Source organism: Anguilla rostrata, chromosome 15 (genome assembly GCF_018555375.3).
Source record: "Anguilla rostrata isolate EN2019 chromosome 15, ASM1855537v3, whole genome shotgun sequence".
Lineage (NCBI taxonomy): Eukaryota > Metazoa > Chordata > Actinopteri > Anguilliformes > Anguillidae > Anguilla > Anguilla rostrata.
In genome coordinates, this window is record NC_057947.1 from 33,874,013 (window position 1) to 33,901,946 (window position 27,934).

General features: G+C 45.7%; 1 protein-coding gene across 2 annotated transcripts in view; it reads right to left on the reverse strand.

Moving 5' to 3' along the window:
• Positions 1-27,516, reverse strand: part of LOC135240831 (neuronal membrane glycoprotein M6-b-like) — a 49,572-nt gene extending 22,056 nt beyond the window's left edge. The window contains exon 1 of one of the 2 annotated variants that reach the window (XM_064310801.1): positions 27,359-27,516. In XM_064310801.1, coding sequence (XP_064166871.1) covers positions 27,359-27,362 — 4 coding nt within the window. In that variant the 5' untranslated portion in view covers positions 27,363-27,516. Of the gene's footprint in view, positions 1-864; positions 1,257-27,358 lie in introns of those variants that run through there. The other variant, XM_064310800.1, reaches the window with a different exon arrangement.
• Between the last annotated feature and the right edge of the window lie 418 nt (positions 27,517-27,934).

Consider the following 27,934-nt stretch of genomic DNA (forward strand, 5'->3'; position numbering starts at 1 on the left):
CCTTAACCCACCCCCCCTCCACAGGGTCCCTAAAACGAATATCTACCTCACTAAATATCCAAAGCACTAACTAATGCGCTGGCAAACCTGGGCTTCGAACCCGCCCGAGCGTGTCAATACTTCACGCGCAACGTTAATAAACAATGCCTCCACTGGCGATGTGGCATAAAGACCTGGCACAGTGGAGAGAGAGAGAGAGCTCTGATATCAGCGGTGACGGGGACAACATTCGTCTTCCAAAACAACAGCAGACTCACGGTGAGACTAGCGCTGAAGCCAGCCACCATAATAATAACAATAATAACAATAATAATAATAATAATAATAATAATAATAATAATAATAATAATAATAATCATAAAAACATTTAACAAAACACAACACAACACGTACGAGAGCTAACGAGCGCTTGTTACGAACGCCACGAAACTGACAGGATCACACGCGCACAGCCTTTCCTCTGCGATGCCTCAAAACAGTTATCTCACAAAGCCGCGTCCATTTTACAGCAAGTCAACCACAAACTACGCCTCCTGGAACAGAACGGAAAAAAAAACGAAAAAAAACGCCTAAATTAAAGTAAAATGGAGTTAGTGGAGGAACGGAGCCCTGATTATTTGCGGTGTTCTTTTCGCACAGAGGCTTAAGGAGACAGTGTCTCTGAGGGACACAACCCCCCCCCCCCCCCCGCCCCCCACACAGCGCACACCCTGCCCTGCTTTTGTGTTGCATGGACCAAAGAAAGCTCAAGTAGGTTAAACCCCCCTCCACAAACAGCACGCGCGCGCATGGGGGGGGAGGGGGGGGCGGGAACCACACCACACCAGCCCGTCCGCCCGTCCGCCCGCGGGATTCGCCCGGTACCTTTCTTATCCTGGTTCTGCTCCTGGCTCTCTTCTGCCGTCGATTCCATGGCTGGTTGCATCCAAATCCACCGAAAACGCTTCCCTTTTTGACTAATACTTTTCTCTCCTCTGCTCTGTTTCTCTCTCTCCCTCTCTCTCTCTCTTGCTTTCTCCCCTCCCTCTCTCTCTCTCTTTCCCTCACTCTCTCTCTCTCTCTCTCACCCTCTCTCCCTCCCTCTCTTGCTTTCTCCCCTCTCTCTCTCTCTCTCTCAATTCAATTCAATTCAAATAAGCTTTATTGACATGACGTACATATATATATACATCTTGCCAAAGCATGAATAGAGCAAACATTAAACATATGAATATAACATTTAACAATAATTAAGAAAAGTATACAAAAATGTATTTTTAAAAAAGGAGATTGTGTCTCTCTCTCTCTTTCACTCTCTCTCCGTCTCTCTCCCTCCCTCTCTGGCTTTCTCCCCTTCCTCTCTCTCTCTCTCTCTCTCTCGTTTTTTGCGCTCCTTCGTTTGAGTGGGACTCAGCTTCGCTGGTATAAGGCAATCCCCTTTCCGAGACGCAAAGGTCCTGTCAGATCGGATTTGGCTCACAGCCATAAAAGCGAGCCGCATGGCCACGTTCCCGCGATCCACGCGGGGAGAGGTCCGGCCGAGCGTCGCCCCGCGATCCCGCACGCGGGGGTGAGGAAGGAGGAAGGGGTCCGGCCTTTTCTTACGCACGTTTTTGGTACACATTCTATTCTTGGCTCACTCGAGACGCACTTGGAATATTGAAACTTCATAAGACCCTGCTACCTCCTTAACAAAAACAAAAAAAAAAAAAAAAATGTCCAAGTGACAAAGAGAGAGAGAAAAAAGAATAATCAGTTGGATAAGGTTCCTGAAGAATAATCACTAGATGGTGTATATTTGTGCTAGATGGAAAGTACTCCCCCCACCCTCTCCCAGCCCCCCCCCCCTCACTGGGGTATTGTGTGGATAAATGCCCCGACACCCCCAGTGTTGTGTGAGAGAATGCATCTCCACACAATCAGCAAAGCTCTCTTTCCCAGACAGCGCTGGGGTGGGGTGGTGGGGGGTGGTGGGGAGGAGCACAGTGGGGTGACCCCAGTGAAAGGGGGGTGGGGGGACGACGACACTCCCTATTCTGATTTGCACCATATGCACCTCACCCCCCGCCCCCCACACTCAACCCCACCCCACCCCATCCCCCACACCGTGGCATACATTAATGAGCATGTCCCTCCATCTGCTCCATCAAAGGACTGAAGAGAAGGGGGAAGACCTGGTACAGGGAAAGATAAATATTCTCTCTCTCTATATATATGTGTGTGTATAGAGACTGACAGGCAGAGAGAGAGGGGATAGAGAAAAAGAGAGGCAGAGAGGTAGTTATAGAGATTAAGAGAGAGGTGGAGAGAGAGAGAGACAGAGAGAGGAAGAAGGAGAGAGCAGAAGCGAGCGAAAGAAAGACACACAGACTGAACAGGGATTGTTGACAGGATTAGGACAGGGGGTGCACGCAGCATGGTAATGAAGGGGCAGTGTCCTCCGTGGGACGTGCTGTCGGGTCCGCGGGGGGGGGCTGCAGGTCCGAGAGAGGAACAATCACCACATTCCCACACACACAAAAACCTGCCACACACACACACAGCTCTCATTGCAGGAATTAGCTCGGAAACTGCACTGCATGTAAGGACATTAGCTTGGGCTATGTGTTGTAATGAAATTGAAAAAATCTATTACATGACACCCAAAACCATCAGAGTTACGGCCAGGAATATGGGCCATCCACCCATATGCTGCCATCAAATCAAGATCAATGCTGGATCCATTACTCTTACATAACATCGTTGGGAAGTAGCTGTTATACAGAGCAAATTATACACAGTTTTTGCATTTTTACACAGCACCAATTCATACAGAAGGATATTTACTGAAGCAATTCGAATTAAGTATGCATCAAGAGTACAACAGCAGGGTCTTGCCTGGGAATCAAACCTCTAACCTTAAGATTACAAGCCTAGTTTTCCTAACCACTATACTACAGCCTCACCCGTACGCGTAGCCACAAGCTACAAAAAATGAAGCTGCAAAAAATACTTAACAGCACAGCATTTTCAAAAATAAATACAGCTGCACACGGCACACACGAGAACCGGAACGGCACCACCCCCCGCGGTGAAAAACGCTTTCCCCGTTGAGAGAGCAGAAGTCTGCACCACGCGGGTTAAGGCTGTGACGCGCTTTACCGCAAGCCTCCACAGCGTCAGGGAGAAGTGAGTTTAGAAGTCCGGTTTCCGATTTACGGGCCAAAGGCCAAATTCATTACTGCGCCGCGACCGTAAACTTCAAACAGAGACCGAGTATTAATGGCTGGTGAGTAAACCTGGGACCAGGAAGTGCTGCTCTCCAATAAAGCGCTGGGGTGTAAAGATAAACCCAGGCCCAGAAATTAAAAGCATATGTCAAATGAGACATCGGAAACATCTTCACAGGCACGCGTGTACATGCACACACATGCAAGCACACACACACACAGGCACACACACACACACACCACACACACACAAACACAAACAAACACGCACGCACACGCAACACACACACACAAACACGCACGCACACACACACACACACACACACACACACAAACATGCACGCACACACACACACACACACACACACATTTCAGTGAGAATGAAGATTGTTCTCCCAGGGGAATAACAACTTGCTTTCAGCATGGGGGGGGGGGGAATATTTCATTTTATGTCTTTCTCCTGTTGATCAACTGAACCCCCAACCAGCAGAGCATCTCTGTGCTCTCTCCAGCTGAAGGATGCTGGAGTGGCTCCAGGCCTTTTGGCCTCTCTCAGGTAAAGTTCAGAGGTCACCAGAGGAGAGCTTCACCATGCGAGTCCTGTTGGAGGGCCTGTCCATGATGGGGCATCAGATATGGCTTTAGAGACCCGGTAACCTCACTTCTGCCCATCCCCCAATACCCCACCCACTTCTTGCTACTGAGGGCCAGAACATATGCGCTCTTAATAAAGGTGTGTGTGATATCATCAGAGGCAGATTTTCCAAGGCTGTTACAACATCAAATGCAAGAGCTGAATCTGTCAGTTCAGCAAGCAACACAAACAAAAAAAACTCCTGGTCCTGCAAACAGGTGCAGCCAAAATCCTGAACGGCTCCCATCTGACAGGGACGGAGGACAAACGGGGCCAGATTTCTCGCACGAGCCACGGTGTCATCTCTCCCGGCATCCCATAATCCTCTCTGCACAGGTCAGAGATTAAGCAGCCGGCTCTGACATCAGAGGGGCTGTCACTCACACTCTGGCCCCGCCTCTCAGCACACACGAGTGGAGATCGCACTGCAACTCAGAATTAGTCTCAGCCAAACACTGCAAACCCTGTGCAGGACACTCACTCTTGAGTGTTAAACTCAAGCTGAAACAAAGCAGTGCTCTATTGGCTGATGTCCTTCAACTCTCAGACCAATGTGCTTCGACACCTCACATCTCTTTCCCCAGCATACACACACAGCCAATGAGCAGAGGTTTGCTCTCTGTGTCACATCTCTTTCACATACACTCAGCTAATACTAGTTGACTACATGCTGTGACCGTTCATCTACATACACTACGTTGACTACATCCTTACCCAGCTTATACTACATCTACTGACGTCTTACATCCTTCCGTAACTACACTACTACTACACGTACTACATCGCATTACCCATTTACACACTCTCATATTATACATCTACGTTATCTAAACACTAGTCTCATTTACTATACTACACTTGTCACCTTTACTACTACTGTCATCATGACATCCCTACCGTATCTAACCTCAACCTTTACGTCCTTACCCATTATACTACACTACTACTACGTACTACATCCCTTACCCATTATACTACACTGCCGACATGTATGAGCCAACAGTCCAAGGAAATGAGCTTGATTATCTAGGTGGCAACAGAACGCATATCCATTTCAATCCAGAGCACATCTGTCCGCCCAATCACGTGCTCTCTGGACGGTGCAAACTTGCTAACAGATTTATGGATAATCCAGACAGACGTGATCCTACTTATCCCGGGATGGACGGGCTTCATGCATTCAAAAGGTAATCCCTACACGGCTTCGTAACAAGGCCTATATACTCTAACTGTGCCCAATGAAATCTAGAGACTAGTCTCAGGGTAAGAATTTAATGACTGGACAAAGCTTGGCCCAAGTACGGGAAGACGCTTTCACAAACAGACGCGTGGGAAGCATCAGCCAAAAAGAAAAGCGGAAGTTTGTACAATAAAAAATTTTTTCACACCAGCACAACCAGATGTTCAAGGAAGAGCAAATGATATTCGTTTTGACCTTGAATGCTCTTGTGAAACTTTCACTTCACGTTTGCTTTGTTCACAGTCAAATTGATCCATCCAACAAGGGCTTATCCTGAGTAAATGGATGGTAAATGGTAAATGGACCGCATTTATATAGCGCTTTTATCCAAAGCGCTTTACAATTGATGCCTCTCATTCGCCAGAGCAGTTAGGGGTTAGGTGTCTTGCTCAAGGACACTTCAACATGCCCAGGGCGGGGTTTGAACCGGCAACCCTCCGACTGCCAGACAATCGGTCTTACCTCCTGAGCTCTGTCGCCCGCTATAGCTCAGCATATAGCTAAGCTCAGAGTAAAATCAGCAAATTCACTGGAGTCTGGAAAGGAACGTGTGGAGAGGACATACTACCACAGGCAGCCTGCAGCTCCTCCAGGCGCTGGACGGATCCACGCCGTTTGACCCGGAGAAGCTACCTAGCGTAGCGTCTCTCTCAGACGTCTCTGTCACGCGCGTGTTTCTCCCAACATTTTAATCCTCGTGAAAACAAACCGGAAAACAAAACAGCACGAGGCACACAGCTGGATTGCCAAACGGGACAAAAAAAAAAAGGTCCTTTGAAACTTAAATTTTCAACAAAGCGCTGGGACCTCAAAGAACAATAAGTGCCAAGTCAAGGTTCCTGGTTCCAGCCTCTCTCTCGAGGGTTTCGCGTTTCCCGTCAGCAGTGCCAAAAAAACCAGCCTCTTTTTTTCTGCTGACTTAAGCCCAGGCAATAAGAGCGAGCAATTTATTCTGTGCAGAGGATAAAGCCAAAATGAGAGCTTATTGCACAGCATATTCCTTCACAACACTACACATAACGTATCGTACCGCCACATCAGAACCGTACATCTTTTGGCTTATCTGTTGCTGCGGTTCAGAAACAGGGCAAACAAAGAAATGACAACTAACAACAATGGCTCATGATGAAGATTGATAAAACCGGGAAAAAAAAGAAGAACCATAATTCAGAAATAGTAGTTGCCACTGCAGGGAAATGTGCGCTTTATATTCTAGGGCCTCGTTATTTAGCTATTAATAGTTTATTTAATCGATCACAAGCACCAGATAACAATAAATGATTTATAACAATATTAGTGCATATAAATGTGATATTCATTGTTCTTTAAAAGGACATTAAGATCATTAAGGACATTTCTCAGTCTTGCTTCTACAGCCAAAGGCTACAGTAAGCCAGAATTATTAAAAGGATCAAGTCAAATGCTATCAATGCTGTTACAATTACAACATTTGCGAAAACAAATCCTAATAAGCTATAGTAACTGTATATTAAAAGACAGATAGCGTTTGACAGTGGTGTTATTTTACTGAAGCACACACATCATAATTCCTCAGCACTGCTAATGTTTACACATGAATACAGACACACACCCATGGACAGAACTGATATTAAATAAAGTCAGAGTACTTTATGAAAAATTCAAAATTAAAAATTAAAAAAAAAATTTTTTTTATTCCTAATGCTTTTGGAAGAGCTGCATCTAGCAGGAGCACACGCCTCGGCCCAAAGCTCCAGAGCAGCCCTGAGAGAGAGAGAGAGCCGGGCCAATCACAGCGAAGAGAGAGAGCCGGGCCAATCACAGCCAAGAGAGAGCCGAAGGACTCTAAATATAAATCACCCATCGCGGCGCCGCGGATGCACACGCCGTCCCCGCTAACGCTCCGGCTGTTGGGTTTTCACAACCCATTTCGCTTGACGATGACAAACTCCCCGCGCAGCGGCAACAATGGGGAGACGGAGGTGTTCTCTTCCGTCAATTAGCGCCGCGAAGCAGCGGAAACGCCGCTCTCGTCTGAGTTATTGCGTTTCAGTACATTTCAGTAATGTCCCCTTTTTTTATGGCCATTCACATCCCGAGCACTTAATTACCCTTTAATATTTACACGGTACACGAGGGGGGGGGGGGGGGAACATCATTATGTTTTGTATTTGTATGAACAAGACTATGGCTCGAACGCAACAGTAAAGCGGGGTCTAATTTTACAGCCGTCACTATGGTTACACGTATGAGGATGGGAGCAACACTGGCCCAGAGCGCAGAGAACATGTCTTCTGCACACACTGACCCTAAACCTTGCAGTCAGGTGTTCCTCTGAGCAAAGCAGTCATTGGCATTGTGTGTGGGGGCCATAAGAGATCTACTGTCCATAAGAGACCCACTGTCCATAACAGACCCACTGTCCATAACAGACCCACTGTCCATAACAGACCTGCTGTCCATAACAGACCCACTGTCCATAACAGACCCACTGTCCATAACAGACTTACTGTCCATAACAGATCCACTGCCCATAACAGACCTACTGTCCATAACAGACCCACTGTCCATAACAGACCTACTGTCCATAACAGATCCACTGTCCATAACAGACTCTGTTGTCCCCATAATATTTTTGCAGAGGTCATTCCACAGCTCAGTCAGACACTGTAAGACATACTGTAGTTCTGCCAGGTACCACGCCAGTAACAAACAATGCACTCGTACAGAATTTTTCTGGAAAGTGCCATTACAGTCCCCAGGTAGTTTGAATATCCCCCAAACCCCTCAACATCAACTGTGTGTCTTTGAATTGTGATCATTTTTTCCCCACTTCTGATAAAGTTCTACATGTCCTACACTCTGAATCACTTAATTCCAGGGAGCATATTCCTGCTTTTCTTTCTTTTACATTATTTATTTATTTATTTTTTTTACAAAAAACAGGACTCCCATTAACATTGACCCAAAATGACATTCCACATTCATTACTTTAAAACATACGGACGGAGGGAGGAAAAGAGCGAGAGAGAGAGAGAGAGAGCAGGAGATCGAGAACAAGATAGAAAAAGAGAGTGAGTGAGAGAGAGAGAGAGAGAGAGAGGACGCAAAGGACAGACTTTGAAATGACAGAACATTTCGTTCTTAATGGCCCCATAACCGCAGGTAATGAGGTAAACAAACAAACAAAAAACCTCCCTTAGAATCCAACAACATAATTATATTTGTCATACAAGCTCTACAGAACATTTCACGTCTAAGCTTGGGGTTTATTTAAATGGATTTTCTGAAGTCACAATGACAAACTTTACCAAACTTCCCTTTCCTCTGATTATCAGATGTCTGCACAACAGAAAAGAACAAACAAATCTACGAACAACAAAACATGTTTGTTTGATCCATGGTCTCCATTTCAAGCAACCTAGTTTGATAAATCTAATGATACAGTTAACCAGTATGAACAGCCCATTTTGTTTCAGATGACACTGCCTCCAATACTAAACACCAAAGAACCAAATTAGCCTCCTGTACTCAACACCAAAGAACCAAATTAGCCTCCCATACTAAACACCAAAGAACCAAATTAGCCTCCCGTACTCAACACCAAAGAACCAAATTAGCTTCTCCGATACTCAACACCAAAGAACCAAATCTGCTTCTCGTACTCAACACCAAAGAACCAAATCCACCTCCATACTCAACACCAAAGAACCAAATCTGCTTCTCGTACTCAACACCAAAGAACCAAATCCACCTCCATACTCTTTTGTCCCATATGCTTTATCGGGAATACAGTTAAATGTTAAAGTATTTAATCTGTGGACTACAGTACCACCGTGATCAGGGAACAATCTATAGCATTTGTATTTAGGGGACACTACATTACAGAATTTAGGGGGTCATCTATAACAACAGGGGGCGTTCCCCAAACGTTTGGGGACAAATTGTTCCATGAGATAATTTTAACTAAATTAATTGCCAATAGGTCTTTAATATATGTCCACAAGTAGCTGATCAAACAGAGGTCTGTAGTCAGCCATTTTAGTCAACAGCCAGTGATTGGGGAATTCTTTGTAATAACACAACATAAAGGAGAATATCTATAATCGTATGGTATTTAGGACACAGGCTAAATAGATTCAAATGCTCTGGGGATGAACTATGGGGCTCAAATGTTTTAAAAGGCAATCTGTGGCATTAACATTTTTAGTGGAAATAATCTAGAATGTCCTTGTGATTAGGGGAACATATATGGTGGTTTTTGGTGTTTACGGGGACATCATAGGGATCGAAGGGGGGGATCTAACCGGGATTTATACTCTTACAGCCTTTAAGTGTACATTTATGTGATAGCACTTAGGAGATGATCTATAATGCTACACCGCCTTATGGACAATCTACAAACTCACAGCGGTTAGCGGGAAACTTTATGGTCTGTAACAAAGCGGTGCAGATGGGAGGGGAACGAGAGCACGTTTCATAATTTGTTTCAGCGGGTTCGGCAGGCAGTAAAATATATTTTTGGCAGGTTACAAAGCGCTCTCGCTCCCAAGGAAGCAATAATAGGCGTTCTGGACTAATTGCTGTGATCGGACTCCCCCTTTTTCACCGTCCTCATTTACCTTCTGTGCCGTTCAGCCCAATTTGCAGCCATTAGGACTCACCGTTAAGCTTTTTGTTCTTCGATCGGAGGAGGATGGCTTTGTAAACCGAACGTCTTGTAAGGGCTCTCCCTCCCTCCCTCCTTTCCGAGCACGTTACTCACCGTTCCCAGCCTCGGCTCCAAGACGCTAATAGACCAGGCAGGGCTGAATCAGAAACAGGGCTGTATAGACCAGGCAGAGCTGAATCAGGAGCAGGGCTGTATAGACCAGGCAGGGCTGAATCAGGAGCAGGGCTGTATAGACCAGGCAGGGCTGAATCAGAAGCAGGGCTGTATAGACCAGGCAGAGCTGAATCAGAAGCAGGGCTGTATCAGACCAGGCAGGGCTGAATCAGAAGCAGGGCTGAATGGACCAGGCAGAGCTGACAGAGCAGGGCTTATCAGACAGCAGGGCTGATCAGAGCAGGCTTATCAGACCAGGCAGGGCTGAATCAGGAGCAGGGCTTTATCAGACCAGGCAGAGCTGAATCAGAAGCATGGCTGTATCAGACCAGGCAGAGCTGAATCAGGAGCAGGGCTTTATCAGACCAGGCAGGGCTGAATCAGAAGCAGGGCTGTATCAGACCAGGCAGGGCTGAATCCCAGATCCCCTAAATGTGATCCCAGATTGAGAGTGCCGCGCAGAGTGGTGATCGTTAAGTTAGTCCAGGTATAACTGCCATGTTCTGTAGAAGCTGGAGTGCCCTACCCATTCTCCCCAAATGCCCTGTTGCCTCAGTGGACTCCCCAATCTGCATTACAAGCTGCTCTTCTGACGGTCATCACACTGGTAAATGGGTTAACATGCAATAAAAGCACAATGTGCCTCCAACGTAACAGCTGTTTCCTGAAGATGCTCAAAACTATTATAACATTATTATAACATACAGCATGACAAAGGTTAAATGGTTTTCAGCGTTGTCAGTATGTTTTTTGCCTCCATCAAAGCCTGTAATTTCAGTCTTGGGTCATCCCCATAGTTAGCAATCACTTCAAAAAAAAAAAAAAAAGAAAAAAAAGCTCTCGCTTACATTACAAAGCAAACCCAGATGGCCCTGGGTGTTTCGCCGTTCGGCGTTGTTTACGCTCCAGGCTGTCTACTCTTCGTACTAATTAAAAGCACATGAGAGAATATGATGACACTCCTTAAAGGAGCACACCATAGAAAAAAACATTGGCACCGAAACGCTAACCCGAACAAGTTACCCATCAACGTGGAGGTCCATTCTTCTTCTTGGCTATATGGGAGATACAATCAATAATGATGATGTATCATATGAACAAATATAATAGTATATAGAAGAGAACTGAATTTAATAAGACGTTATTAATCCCTGTGGGGTACACTGCTTCACCACTCTAGCAGTACTAACATGTACTGTAGAGAGCAGAAACATCCACATGGTGTTCAAAAAGCAGCTCAATGTGCAATTAAAATACAGAAATAAAAGCAAAAACAGAGCAGTGTTTATGTCATATGTGTTCACATATATTGTTTACAAACAAAAACATACATAGAATTAAACTACAATTACCATGTAGGTTTATAAACCCGACAAAAATTAATGTACACACATGCGTGCCCGCATACATACTAATGTCTCGGAAACACAGACAGACAGACAGACACACATACACACACACACACAAACACACCTACACCCCTACATGCAGTCAGATGGCCTTATAAACCATTGCACCGCTGCAGGCAGGAATTTATGGTGAAATTGCCCTATGGAATGTCTACATGCAACAATAAAGTGACCGCCAAGTCTACGACACACGCGTGTCTGCAACTGCTTTGGACGGGAAGATGTGTAGACAGCATAATATAGTTAATATGCGAGGGGGGGCAGAGGGGGGTTTCCAGAGGAGGATGGGGGGTGGGGGGGGAGGAGGTTTCCAGAGGGGGATGGGGGGGGGGAGGGGACGGGGGGTAAGTCTCTGAAAACCTAACAATTAAGGAGCGCACTTTTTCATTGTTTTCTTGTCATCTGCTTCTGCACACTCACCAGCACACTGACAACATCGAACAAAAACTATTCTCATCCATCAAAAAGTCTGCCGCAGAGCCCGTTTATTATTCTGGAACTCCGTTCCATAAAGATTTAAACACTCAACAGTTCCCTGTGAAGACTGTACATAGTCACGGCTGAACAGTACTTCGGCAGTTTGTTATTCAAGTATCCTTGCTGCGTCTAATTCATACACCCTATTCTCACGCAGATAAAACGCACAAAAAAAACACACTCAGAAGACCGCTTCAGAATATGATGACAACCATTCCAGGCTCTTAGACTCTGTGTGGATTCTACAGTGGCCACTGTATATTTAGAAACTCAAAGCAAAAGTCACTACGGGCTTATAACGCAGCATAGTGCCCATTTATAACGTTTATAACTAAACACAAAAGTCACTGAATGTTTAGAGGAGAGCACAATGGTCGCTGCACATTTAAAACTCAACACAGCAGTCGCCGCACAAACACTCCAAACGGAGCAGCAGACCAGCAGTCTCCACTTAAGTAACTATCGAATTGCTCCAAACGAGCCAGAGGACTGTCCAAACCGTCCCGAGTTCTTCCAGGGGAAGTCCAAATGGCCCGGTTTAAGGACATCAGCAAAATTCGTCTCATCGTTGTCAACTGTGCAGATCAGCCTGGGTCACTGGGCCAGGTCATGGCCCACTTTAGCACTTCCTGTGAAAACCAGTCAATGTCAACAGCGGTTATCGTCACGGTTCCCTTCAACTGGCACGCTCATCTGTAGCGTTCGCTAAAGGCCCCCCCCCCGCACAAAGTGAAGCATTAGCCATTTCGGTTCAGTGTAACACTGCCAGGACGAGGGGTTAAATCAGAGGCCTAAAACCACAGAAGAAGAGTAACGAGAGCAATTATGACACGTTCTAGCCTAGCGACGCGGGGCATCGCAGGGCCATGGATCTTCGCTAGGCACCTGCAGCCGAAACGATGGATGGGAGCTGCTGGATGAAACCACTTTGGAGGAGGTCTATGACTCACTAAATAGACACTCTGTCAGCACACAGGCGCCGGGTGAGGTCGTTCCACAAACGAGGGCCATCTGGTGCGTTCCAGAGACGACATCGCCCACACTTCGCTGCTGCGGCGGTGGCGTGACCGTTTGCATTAGCAGCAGGCTAAGCGTGCAGCTCCCGCTGCGTCCGTTCACCGCATCGTTTCAATGCAAAGGTTAGCTCGCGGCTAATGCCCCAGCGTATTAAACAGGGTGGCGGTGAAGCGTGGCGAGTAAGGACCTATTCTTGTTATCTAAAGGTTACAGGTTCCATTCCCAGGTAGGAAGGACGTTGCGCCCTTGAGCTACAGGTGCTTAACCTGCATTGCTAGTGTGAATCCTGCTGTATAAATGGGTGCAATGTAAATGTAAAGCTGTGTAAGGGCGTCTGCCAAATGCCTGTAATGTAATGTAAACTCTAGTGTACTTCTAGCGATTAGCATCCCTGCAGTGCAGAACATTGTTTTTCCCCCACCCCTTGCAATAACAGTGCAGGCTCCGTGGAACACCATCAATGCCTGCATAACAACATGAACAAATAATTTAAAACCGTGTGGCTCGTTGGTAATATGGTCTGAAGAATCGTAGTAATCAAAATGCACAAAACAGTTCGAAAGCATCAGAAGTAGGTTCAGCTGCATGGAAAAATGAACAGCAAACAGTCTCTCCCTTCTCAGCTGAAAGGGTTGTTGTCGTTTTCTTTACAGACGTGTAAAGCCAGGGGTGTCCAATCTTACGTGAAATGGGACCGGTGTGGATGCAAGTTTTCGCCCAGCACAAAGACAACTGATTCTACTCCTGAAGTTCTTGATTCAGAAGACCACGATTTGTTAATTAGGCCCAGTTTAATCAGGATTCAGTGCCGGCCCAAGACAAGAACCTGCACCCACACCGGACCTTCTTGGCTGGACCGCAACAGCGGGGCCAGCCCTACAAACGTGAATGTCTGTGACTGAGTCACTGAGTGATGAAGTTACACCATTGGTCGGCCAGTCCAGCCACATACTAGGTTTTGACCTGGTCTTAGATTAGATAAGATTGGACACCCCTGTGCAAAGCTGTGTTGCTTTGGGAAAACAGACCTGGCGTCACAGCATAGCTGTGCTATCTGTCAGCACAGTGGCCTGGAACCCTGTGTTCAGCCAGGCGAATAACCCTCAACCCGAGAAACGGACCGTGGCACATCCATGAATATTTATGACCGCAAACAGACGCCTCTGTTTGTGTTCATATTTTATTTCAGAGAGCAGAGTACGTGAGCGCTGTGTTTCCCTACCAAAAGCTGCCTTTCGGATTTACAAGAAAATGCTTTAACGAGGCTTTAGCACTTCCACTCAAATTAATTCCTTATTATTTTAAATGCACACGGTTCTTCATCACCCCTAATATCTTAATCTGTTTGATTGAACTTTATTTTCTACCATTTTCTGTCCGTCTTACAACACTGACCAATACCAAAAAAAAAAAAAAAAAAATCACACAAAAAAAATAACAACTAAATATCTTCATGATTCTGCATAAACTCATGACCTGCTATCATGGGGTATATATATATATATATATAGTGGAATTTGCGTGTGATTCACAGTAAAACAAAAGCACAGTTCCTAATGGAAATGGACATGAGACCATAAGCATGCCCCCCCGCCCCCCCTCCCCCGCAGAGACATTATTCCGCTGAACCGCTAAGCTTTTGAACAAACAGACTAAACCGACTTGATATTTAATCAAGCTTTCAGTGCCGTCATATTTTATCTGGAATGATCCGTTTCCAAGATCGAACTCTAACTGATTTCTCCTGACAGCCATGTCCAGCAACACCACCACCCAATTACTGACATCCGGGTGTGAAGACTTGAGTCAGGATTCGGCCCTGTAAGATGGCCGGGTAAAGATTAAAGTGCTTGCCCCGAATACAACAATGCCCATGGGAGAAAACCCAAAAGAGAAACTAACAAGTTAAATTAGAACATTTCCTGTCCTCAAAGTGATGAGTCTATAACAACCTCACTGTTTTCAGCTGATAAGAAACCTCTCCCAAATCTCTCTGTCCTGGTTGGAGTTCTACTGAGTCAATGTCATGATTCAACCATTGCACCAAACAAAGACACAGACACACACACACACAAACACGTCTCCCAATACAGAACCTAATACACACGCATACGCGAACACATAAATCCAAGTCAACACAAAAATATGACACAAAATTTTCGGACGATGGCGACCTACTTTTCCCACGGCCTTCATCGGCTGTCCTTCGTCTTCATTGTCCTGCATCTCCAGATTCTTTTCTCCCTGACCAAACGCCACTATGACCCCCCCTGACCCTTGACCTCTGACCTCATACCCCCCCTTTTAATCCTCTTGGCAACCCCAACAATCAAAGCCCTCTTTAGCAGAACAAACTCCCTCCCCCATTTGAACCTGGTCCGGCCTCTCGCAGGTCATCTAAAGACGTGTCGGGACCCCTCTCGGGTGCTCCGAAAACAAAGAAGATGGCAGCCGGCCGAGCCCCGCGTCTTTGTTCCGAGACGCGCCGCTCGGCTGAACGAGGTCAGCGTCCTGGAGACCGAACTTGGCCTTCTCTCCCTCAGAACGACGTGCAGGACTTTCCCTGCAGAAGGGGGAACGAACCACTGCTCGGGAAAACATCAGACGGATTTAACACGGGAGTGTTTACCAAATAAATTGTGTGCGCTAAATCGATCCCAGGTGCGAACTCATGCGGAAAGAATTAAGGATGCAAAAATCTGCTGAGTCGAGGAGGATTTGAGCGAATCCGCCATTTTGACTGAGTTCGCTGCCTTCTGCAGACGACCCAAAGCCTGAGGCCGGACCGTTCTTCTTCTGCAGTTTCCACAGACCAAACACTGAAGACTGCACAAGCGTTTCTACAGAGACCCTGTCTAGTCGGAGAAATACCGATGTATGCTGCCCCCACTTGAGCCTCATCAACCAACCTGTATCTCCCACTCCCAGCACCCCCACCCCAACCTCAACCCTGCCATCAACAAATAGGGTGGAGGCTCCACCCAACAACAGGCACCTGTGACCGGCTTCCAACGGAACTGTAACAAAAACTAAATCACCAAAGACGTACCCACTACGCTCCTCATGGTTCATTCATCACATCAAACAGAGACCAGGGAATCCTCAGAGAAATTTGTCAGAAACTGAATTCGGTGTGACCCAAACCAATCGCCGGGCCTAAAAAAAAATTTGCCCATTATGTTACACGCTATTTGTTTTGCACATGACAGCATGGACTGTAATGCGCCAGGAAGCCATGTTATTTCTCATTAGGTTCAGCTCATTTCCATTCTGTGTTACATGAATAATACAGACAGACTTTAATTTCAGCGCTATGAGACATATTTACCGTGTGTGGGCACGGGGAGGGGGAGGGGGAGGGGGAATCTGACATCGCTTTGATCCAAACGACGGAGGCTGCACACCACTGGGGATGCTGACATTTATGTGAGTAGGTGTGACAACATTAAAATGGCTTTTTGTTTGAATCACTGCCTGTTATATTGTTACACTTCCATAGGCAGGCCTGTCAGTCCAGGCCAAGGTGCTCAGTTAAAGTTGTTGTGCAACGCACCTGGAGAACGACGCCCACGTTTAGCGTCAGCGTTGTAGCTGACCAGCCTTTGATTTCATTGGTCCCCGGACGCCGTGCGAGTGGCAGTGAACACCGAACCCTCACACCCCCTCCCTCCAGATGTTCTCTGCCACGGTTCTGCTTGGCGGGTGGTGTTATTATTATTTTTCTCCCCACAGGGCTGGGGTCAAAGGTTAAAGGTTAAAAGGCCGCACCAGACCGTGAGCGTGAGTAACATACTACACAGCTGCACCTGGCCTAATCCCGGTCTGTATAAGGTGTAGGGTCAGGCTGCTCGGTGGCTCATTCGGGTAAAGCACCATGCTGGGGTGCATGGATGAGCCTCGTGGCCACGGACAGTGGCAGTGCTCTGTAGGGCAACGCACAATTAGCAATTGTGCCATCTGGAGTAGGGGAGGGTTCAGTGGGTTAGGGATCCACACTACTAACCCCGCTGGTCTATCAGGCGCATATGAAAGGTGAAAGGTCTGCTTTCCGTTACCAGTAGTTATTGTTACATAAGCATCAGAATGTTCATTTTAGAACATCCTAACCACATATTTGAGATCTTACACCCCTAAAAAGAGTTAATTAGCATAAAATATTTCAAATAATTTTCAGGATTAATTCAGTTTTCACTTCCCCACTCCCCCCCACCTCCGGGGTAGGACGCTGGCTTTTCAGCACGCAGGGATTTGCCCTTGTCATGCAGCTGTCGCTAACGCTAACCCATGCAGCTGTTACTTCGTGCGGGAGGAAGCCGAAGCATTTAAAAAATGTCTGTTGGCTCGGTCTGCTTTTACGCATATTCAAGGCATCGTCCTGTTCCCCGGGAGTCTACCATGTTGGTTTAAAGAGGAACTGCCATCGGACAATAATGGGGAAATCACGTTTGTTTGCAGAGGTACAGAATCAGAGTTTAATTGTGCGTTTCACTGGGCTGATGTCCCTAAGTACTCTCACCGGTGAAGGAAATATTTTGTCTGCGATCTTGGGTCAGAATGAATCATGAATATGTTGCATAACATTCTTCATGTGTGTTAAGCATTAAATAACAATCAAAATAAAGACATTATCAAGTTAGCTAACTCTATTTATTAGGCCCCAAGAATCCCACTGTGGCACATAAATAAATTTAAGCTCATCCCTCCATTCCTCACAACTCACCCTTCCATCCCTCCATCCCTCCCACACTTCTCACAGCCCCTGCTGGCAGCTCCTTGAATCCCTTCATTTTTATTTTTGTTTAGCAGTGACATTAGAGGGGACTGGCATAAAAAAAAACCATGTGAGATGTGCTGAAAATTCACCCCACAAACCCCTACGCCCCCCACCCGACCACCCCAAACGCCTCCCCCCCCCATGGGTGTGAAGCCAAAAGGGCCTCCACTTTAACTGACCAGCCCAGGGCTCCCACACACACACAGTCACCACAGCCCTCTCCAGAGCTCCCCACAGTAAAGAGGCTCCTCTCAAAGGCAGATTTCTCTGGTCTCTCTGTAGCTGAGCAAGGCTTTCCAAAAAACAATAGCAGTCACCCACCTCCCCCCCTCGGGTTCTGCTGACACCCCCGTCCCAATAAAGAAAAGGAGGGTGTTGGTTCAATCTCGTGAGGAGAGAAAGCAAAGAAAGAGAAGAGAGAAGAAGAGAGAGTAGTGAGAGAAGAGAAGAGAAAGGAGAGGGGGGAAGAGAGAGAGAGAGAGAGAGAGAGCTTAATTCGAACCACTCAGTCAAAGACAGATCGGAGCTGTTTTAAAATCTTTCGAGGGGGTCAAAAGTAATTGGACGTATGGCACTGTGGGAGGCAGACGAGCTGAAGTTATCCTGGACAGCGTTTCTGAAGTAAAGCAAAAACTGTAATAAAGTTTCCGCGAAAACGCTGGCAGCACCAATTTCAGTCAGCAACACCTTCCTGTCTAGACTTTCCAGTCTGATCTGGTTGATCTGGTGAATTGTCTTTTAATTGCTTCTAAGCCTGGTTGAGGCTCATGGATTTTGATGGCTATATGTCCGTTTACTCCCAAGCACCAACCATGGCCACCTTTGTCCATGAGAAGCAAAGGTTTCCCTAAGTCAAAGACAGCAATTTACAACATAGTACTTCCATTTAAAAACAAACGTAGTCTTTCAAAGAGTTAATACATTTCCACATCTCAGTAATAATTTCTGACAGGGGGAACGTTTACAGCAAAGATCCCACTTTGCCAAAATCAGCTTCTAAGATTCTACGAGCGAGAGGGTTTCCAAGATCAACACTCCGCCGCCAGAAAAGCACTCGGCTTCGGTGCGACTGCTAGGAGACCCGGCTGGCGACAGAAAAAAAACGACAGGATCACTCCATCCCTCCACCATCTGAAATTACACTGGAGAGACTGACGGGGGAAAAAAGCCTCCGCATAGAGAACTGACACCACGGGCGTTCTGGCCAAAAACGGCCCCCTGTGTGTTTGGCACGTTTCTGTTCTGTTCTGTTCCGTTTCGTTCTGTTCCGTTCCGATCCCTTGGCTACATTATCTTATTCTCAAGCAAAATGTGGAAGGGTCAAAGCGGGCCGAATTTCACTCAAATGAGAAAACTAAACTGCCATCTCCAGATTCCACATCAATGTCATGTCTCTGAATTTCATACAAATGCCAAGTCTACAATTTTGCCAGATAACATATGAATTGTAATGCAAACTGTATTTAATACAAAAAAATTAACGTGCAGTTTGTGCAATACCATGAATCCACTCAAAAATTATTTCGGGCATTCCCAAAACACCAAGTCCCTCTTTGGGGGGGGGGGGGGGGGGGGGAGGCGTTAATGTAGAGTATATCCTGGCAAGAGCAGAATTAACAAATACAAACGGAAAGGGTGAAGGGCATAATGAAAGGGTGATGTGCAGAATGAAAGGGTGAAGGACAGAATGAAAGGGTGAACTGCAGAATGACCGGGTGAAGGGTAGAATGAAAGGGTGAACTGCAGAATGACAGGGTGAAGGGTAGAATGAAAGGGTGAACTGCAGAATGAAAGGGTGAAGGGCAGAATGAAAGGGTGATATTATAGCACACTTTTGCTCTGGGAATTCTGCAATACCACCAATGCAAATAAAACTGTTTCACAATCAATTTATTCTAGCTGTATTAATAATGAGAAATGTGGGCAGCCTTTCTTGCATAAACTGCAGCATTATCCCACATATGTGTGAACATAAATAAAAATAGAAACAGCCAGTGATTCAGTGCTTATACTGTCACAAGCCTGCACAGGAGTTAGATAAGATTAAAATTATGAGGGGGAAAAAAAAATTAATTGACAAGTGATTTCAGACTGTCTGCCATGGAATGCAGGATATACTGTAAATGGAATGTGTTCAAGGAGAACGTTAATCCTGCACATGCGTAGGCATGGCAACCAGGGCCATCACCTTGCAACCAGCTTCAAGGTGCAATTAAGTATTTCTTTCCAAATGTGGACTGACTACTGCAATGAATTGACAATTGCTCAAATCAAAGAAGAGTAGCGCGTCTTGTTAATTCCATCATCTTGGTTATCTCTCTCTCTCTCCACACACACACACACACACTCTCTCTCTCTCACACTCACACACACACACACACACACACACACACACACACACACACACACACACACACACACACACACACACACACACACACACACACACACACACACACACACACACACACACACACGATTCTCAGCCCATCTGGTATCCAATCTCACACAAATAAAAAAAAAAACTACATTATTGCCTCGCTGCAATACATAATGCATATAAACCTCGGAACTCAATAACCGAGTTTGAGTTAATTTATTAAAATGCATTTATTATTTATTAACAAATTTATGCACCGCATCTCGATTTTGCTGTTCTGAGCATTTTTGCGCGAGGCTGCCCGACAATAAAGTGGGTCAATCCCGAAAATGACGTCGATATTCCCCATCGATACGGGCTTTCCGCACGAGGAGCGCATTGGGAGGGAAGGGGACGTTTCGGTGCGATGGTTAAACGCTCTTTCCGTGTTGTGTAATTTAGAGTCGGAGTGCGCAGGGGCAGCGCGAATGCTAAACCTCGTCCGCTCGGCTGACCCACGGTCTAGTTCTCGCCTTCTGGAAACGCCTGAATATTTCTGTGTGTAAAACAAAACCCTACAGCGCTACAGCCCACTGTTTTCCCACACAGCCAGGACAGAAAATCACCCCCCCCCCCTTTCACCCCAAATCTCTACCCAGCCCACTAATGGGATATCGAAAGATATATCAATGAGGGATGAGACCACATTTTACTATCTAATTAACAATGAAACTGACCTGTTATCTATCATTATTATTATTATTATTGTTGTTGTTGGTGTTGTTGTACAAGGCTCCTGGAAATTGTTCCTGAATTAATGAGGACTGCATTTAGAGTGAGCGCTGCTGAGAACGCAGACCAAGTCCCTACTTCGTGTCAGGGGTCAATATCAGACCCCTCCCATCTCTGCGAACCAAACGGGAACCATAGAAACCACAAAGCTACACTGCCGCTTTAAGATCCCTCACCATGGCAACCAATCTGACAACCATCTTTCTCAGCCCGCATTTGGCGGAACAGACGGTTGGTCGCACACGGCGCATAATTCAGGATCCGCTGCCCGTTTGACCGTTGTGAAAATCCAAAAATGTCACATCAAAGACATCGAAAAAAAAGGCGGACGGTACTAAAAAATAAAAGCGCAAAAAAAGCTCCCGGACGGCTCAACAGATCCGCGCCTCATTCGGGACACCGATCCGCATTTGTTTTTTGTTTTTTTTTGTCACGTCTTGATTCATGAAGTTAGCGAGGAGAGCCGCCTGCTCATTAACAACCTTGCTAACGAGCGCAAGCTCACGGGGGCTGTGGGGTGGGGGGGGGGGTGGGGGGGGGGGGTGGGGGCCTGTGGGCCGGCCCTGTGTGCGGCTCTGAATAAACAGGCCCCCATTGAGGACGCAGGAACTGGCGAGCTACACTTCAACTGACACCGCTGGCTCAGGAAGCCGCAATCCCATCATTTCATATCACAATAAACAATGTCCCTCTTTGTCACGGGGGGTGGGGTACTTTTAAGCACTGCAAATTAACACAACCGCTTCTCTGGCAACACTTCAGGGAGGGAGAGGAGGGGGGAGGGAAGGAGGAAGGGAGAGGAGAAGAGGAGGGGAGAGGAGAGGATATGAGAGGGGAGGAGGGGAGAGGAGGAGAAGAGGAGGGGAGAGGAGAGGATATGAGAGGGGAGGAGGGGAGAAGAGAAGAGGAGGAGTGGGAGAAGGGAGTAAGAAGAGAAGAAATTGGGAATCAGCAAATGCCAAATAAAGACAGCTATACATTTACATGTTTGGTAAATGAGGTTAAATAATAAATAAACACTTATGTTAGGTGGGGGGAGGGAGGTAATATATTTAAAGTGTTGTCTGCAGAGGATAACATTGCTAATGTAAAGCAACACTGTCACCGTTTTACATAATCACTAGTTAGAGTCATTGCCCAAAACATAACCAGACCAACTCTTGACTCAGTCCTTGGGTCAGGCTGGCAAGTGTTTGTGATTCACACTGAAAATTCCCAGTCCCTGAATGGGAATTCCAATTGGAATTCCTGGCAGAGTGGATGTGAACTTGCATCACACCGAGACCACTATATGAGGAAAAGCTGTTATTTCCACAAAATCCAGGCTTCTTCCAGAAGTCCTGATCTTTCGAACCAGGGATCACTCAACAACAGCTGGGTACTCTGGATAGGAACACAATTTTTCCAGAACCACCTTGGAAAGCATTAAAAAAACAGAAGATGTCATTTCCTGTCACGGTGAAGGCATCTGGCGAGATGGAGAAGTGGAGACCCTTCACTTTTGCTCTCACACATTGCACTTGACCCATGGTACAGTACTGAAATATCCGAAGGACACAATCTGTGAGTCATTTTTTCCCAGATGACCATTGTGCAGAGTTGTCACGCGGACAAAAATCAGAAACAAAAGTTCCCCAGGACACAATGACCCCACAATGGACTTTTAAAAAAAAAAAAGCCGTCTCTCACATACTTGGTAATATACTTGGTGATATCCTTCTCTTTGTAGCTGTGAAGGATATCACCAAGCATGAGCAAAGAAGGACTATGCTATGTGCAGCTCAGCTTGGATTCACAGATATGATAACCCTCACCTCAACACGTCCTAAAACAGCACCATGGCAATAAGACACACACGATTCAGCTGTCAGGAGAAATGTGTGTGTGGGTTGGGGGGGGGGGGGGGGCAGCTTTATAATGTCCTCTGTTTGACAGCAGCAGCTGTGGCCTCTAGCGATGTCTGCAAGATCAAAACAAAGATATTCAAGAGTTTTTTTTTTTTGGTTTTTTTTTTTTTTTTAGGGAAGTAAACTCTTCTGAAAGTTTTCCAGAAGGGCTCTAAACTAAAACGTAATAAATCACAAAGAATACAGATTTTTTTTTTTTAAAAGGCTTAATCATACACAAAAACAACATTTTAGTTATAAATTATAACTGCTAAAGTGCACGTAAACACAGTTAATTCAGCTGGTGACAGCATCCTGTAGCATTCACTTCTGGTTTTCTGAGAAAAAGCAATAGTGACTAATTTCCTTTTATGCAGTCCTTGCAATTCACAAACTGTTCCTCGTCTAATTGGTCTGAAGCACCCAAGCTTGCACCGCTAATGCAAATGAAATCAATCTCATCCGAATTTTCCAATCCGGTGGAATTAATCATTCTGAGTGAAGACGCACTAAATGGAGCACACCGATTCTGACTATTAAGTGGCATCACAATGAACGGGGGCAGGGGGGGGGGGCTCTCATTTTTGAAGTGGGGCTTGGGGGGGGAGTTGGCTCTAACCCCCTCATTCTGAACCCAGAATATTCAGCAATCCGTCACTGTCACCATCCCCACAGACATCTACAATGGGGGCGGCGCTTAGCAACAGAGGTTGCCGAGGGGGGCAGGTGAGAGTCACATGACTTCTATCCATCTAACTTGCTCAGGCCGAGAACATCACATCAAATTTCAATGTTTGCGTTCACATTCACTTAAATCTAACTTAAAACAGCGGTTCAAAGCTGACAATACTGAATAGTGATGTGAACAGCCATCAGTCTTAAACTTTTACATTACTACAAACAGGGGCGACATAGCTCAGGAGGTAAGACCGATTGTCTGGCAGTCGGAGGGTTTCTGGTTCAAACCCCGCCCTGGGCGTGTCGAAGTGTCCTTGAGCAAGACACCTAACCCCTAACTGCTCTGGCGAATGAGAGGCATCAATTGTAAAGCGCTTTGGATAAAAGCGCTATATAAATGCAGTCCATTTACCATTTACCAATTACATTAGGCAAACACTTTTATCCAAAGTGACGTACAAAAAAGTGCATTTCATGGTCGTAGACAACTGCTGAACACGGGTTCAGTAAGGTACAAACTTCTACTGAACACGCATGTTATACGCATGTTATACATATGAATGTCCTACAATTGCTATGATACTCTGTTATGACACTCTGTTGGGCCCTCACAAGGTGAACTGGGTGACCGATCTCTCAGATGTCGAATGGATGCAGCTTATCAAACAAATGCTTAACTGGCCTGATCATTGTTGCTCACAAGTTTAGCTCGTCTGAATGTATCCTTACTGCATATGTGATACAGGGACTACATTACATTACATTCCAGGCATTTAGCAGATGCTGTTATCCAGAGTGACTGACACAACTTTTTACACAGCATTTACATTGCATCCATTTATACAGCTGGACATATACTGAAGCAATGCAGGTTAAGTACTTTGCTCAAGGGTACAACGGCAGTGTCCTACCGGGGAATCGAAACTGTGACCTCTAGGTTACAAGACCAGCTCCTTACCCATTACACTACGCTGCCGCCCCAGTCCCGTGGGGACTACAAAGTGGTAACAGTCAAATATAACTCACACTATTGTGACATCCTCCTGCCTACAGCATCCGATTGGCCTTTTCCCGCCAGGCTTGTGATCCAGTCATCACGCTGTGACTCACGATGTCGTAAATGTTCGTAAATAAACGCACACTTTCCGGTCAAATATAACAGTCAAAATTGTTTGCAGCATTTCCATGCTTCTCGGCACACGCCCCAAAACAGTTTATATGACGATTATGAGACTTTAATTTCATAATGAAATTTCTTAATGACTTGCTCCATTCAAGGTCTCAGTTTCATTGCAGCACCAGGTTTGCTAACAGTTGTATTACCCAAAGTGCATAGTGCACATTGAGTAAACACATCAGGACAATCACAGTATGCACAGATCCCATAATTACATCTTTTTTTTTTGCCTAATTCAGGGGCACGCTCCAGCCAATCATCTGTCTTTAAGCGGTCCATTGGAGTGATGTCACCCTTTGATTAAAACAGCCTAAAATAAACCAATTAAATAAAGCCACGAGAGGCCGAAACACACTGCACAGAAAGGTGACGTGTGATTGGTGGAGACCGTGTGGAAAGTCATGTCATACCTTCATGTTCCATTTACATTCGACAAAAACCCACCATTTAACACAGATTTTAATTCATGAACGTGGTGCAAATGCATCTTTTGTGGCTGTATAATTTCCCCCAGCAAACAACATTAAAACATGGACTAATTAAAAACAGATGTGCGCTCATTGCTAATAACTGGACCCCTCACAACAGCACTATCTTCATTGTTCCAGTAGCAGCTGAGGCAACGTCTGCAATCTAAAATACGGTTCGTGCGGAATTAAGAATTCAATCCATTGGGATAACTCTTTCAGGAAACATAATTGCTCAGAAAATTAAACAAGCTTCCTCATTACCCTGTCCAAGGAAAAAACTACTATGAGCCAACACAGTTGGGCAAGACAAAACATTCACAGTCAGTCGGCTCAGCCAAACCTTACTATTTTCCGATTCCACAAAACCCTTAAAGACGCGGGGGAATTCAGGTTAAATTGTTTTCAGGTTTTGGGTTGGGACTGGATCTGCAAGTCATTACGCGGAACTCTCTCAGTAATGCCCGTTGGAGAACGCAGAACACCCGAGCGAATCACAACGCACAGAGCCATTCCCTGGAAAGCACACACGGGGGGGGGGGGATGCTTACAGATGTCGACCGTTTCCCGCACGGATGTTTTGCAAAACAACGGGACCAAATTAGTCACCCTTGGGCACACAAAGGCAACTCTTCAGGGAATTTGTAGGAAAAATTAATGAAGGCGTCCCAGTTCTGTCTCACTGTCATCACCCCCTTCCCCAATGGCACAATCAACAAACAGCTTCATTTTCAATCTCAAAAAAAATTTGCACTTTGTAACAATACATTACATTCACCTGAGAGACTGACAAAAGTGAGGAATAAAAAAGTGTGACATCGGCAAGAAGGGGTGCACGAGGCCCATTTATAATCAATGAGTGTAAAGTTAGCCAAAGCAACAGTTAGCGCTGTGAATATAAGCAAATTCTCATACACAGCTGTCTTTATAACGTTATCATCCCAAATGGAAAAGACACAAAGAGGTCTGGTGGTGGAGGAGTGGAGGGGGGGGGGGGGGGGGGAGGGGCATGATGCAGCTCTCAAGAAGTGAGTCTTCAGTGAGTGTCAGAAGATGGGCAGGGTTTCTGCTGCCCTGACCACAGGGGGAAGCTTATTCTACCCCTTGTGGGATTTGGGGAGGGGGGGGGGGGTGAGTGTGGGGTGTGGCAGATCAGACATGAGACATGCAGGAGATATGCGTGGAGGGGCCATGTGCCCACAGGTCGCAGAAAAAGATGTTGGGCTGGTGTGCAGGGTTTAAAGAAGTCTGCAGCTTCACGTTCTGCCCTGAAGTCCAAAAACTGTAAAACTTTTACCCAGTAGAACGGGCTGACTATATACATGCAGAAAGACTTCACACACTATACGCACATGCAGGGGTTAATAACATCACCGCATAATGGACTGTGGGAAACTCCACCGGGCACCATATACTATATAGGCAGCCCGCCATGGGGCTACATAACGACTACACAGTACACTAAATGGACACTCGTAGTATTGAAATAACCAAACATTACAGCTGCATATCAAGTCATTAAGCAGAACATACCTTCACATACACGGACAGCCTTGAGCGCAACGGAAACAATTCTCACCGTTATGTTCGCTCTTTCGCCGTCGCATACAACCCACTATGATGCCTAAAGGAAGGTTACGAATTTACGGAAACAGCTGCGATAGGCTATATCAATGAGTTTTTTAAAAACCTCCTTGGCTAAAGTAGCTACTGGTTGGGTTTTCCAAACGGCTAGCTAATAGTTAAGATGACCATGGGACGCACATCATCAGGGTTCCCTAAGTTTCTTTGAACCTTTCTTCAAATCTAACTTCACAATTACGAAAATCATAAAACTATTTCTGATGTGATCACTAGAACAGGAATAACTTTCGAAAATGTAACTACAAAGTCACACTTTCTGAAACAAGGTGTACCACACAATACACTAATGAAAATAAACACTTTCTTATGCATAACCAAGATATCTAACGCACGTGCGCGATCACTAGTTCACGATCAATAAAACGGTCCCCTGCCTTTTCAAGAAAGAGATGGCTCATCAATCACTTTTGCATGAAAAAGCAAAATGGAATTAGATTAAGTCCTGGTTGCGAATGGCATGTTCACTTCCATGGAGAAGTCCAACAGTGATGATATCCCGTGAGATCTTAAACTACCCCTAGTGTGCCCCTATTTGTTAAACGGACGAAACCAAACAAACAAAACTCCAAACTATGACAAAAGTCTAAATCAAACAATGTAGTTTCAGAAATAAATGCACGATCGAAAAACAATGGATACGCGATGACATCGGGGGCAGCGTTAGTTAATTCAGAGCGCTTTCAACAATAAATTATCATAATTAAAATGATGGCAAGTACTTCAAACATTTACACTGGAAAAACTATACTTGTCCAAGGAGGAAAACGAAGAACGTATCGCCAGAACGCACTCAATTTAAAATGGTCACGTACCCATATTGCAGTCTTCGCAGAATCTCAGAAGTTGGAAGCGCCGAAAAAAAGTTGAGAGAGAAAGTGAATGTTGCGACCGAAGATGCCAAACACAGTGAGGGCTACGGTCCAGCCAGCCTCTTCACCGCGTCCAGTTCACAGAGAGAATGGTGACGTCAACGCCAGGGATTACCGCGGCGGCGTAGCGGAATCGGGCCCCTCGTGTTAGTTTCCATGCAGAGAGAAAAGTGTGGAACTTTGCAGTACCCAAAATACATGGAAAATGTATGTTTTTTACGCCAATTTAAAAAAAAAAAAAAACGATTTATGTAATGTGCGTAAATAAACCGCGCAAAAATGGGAAGACAATGACGTTTGTACAATAAGCAGGTTAAAGAAAGGGCAGAATAAAAAATAGACTCAAACATTTTTATAGTAAATTACAAGAACTTAATGCAATCCAGCCACTGGGGATGCGCAAGCCAGTGCATTCCTAGTGCCGGTCGCCGGTCCCAAGCCCGGATAAATGGGGAGGGTTGCGTAAACGAAGGGCATCCGGCGTAAAAACATATGCTAAATCAAAATATGCGGATCTGA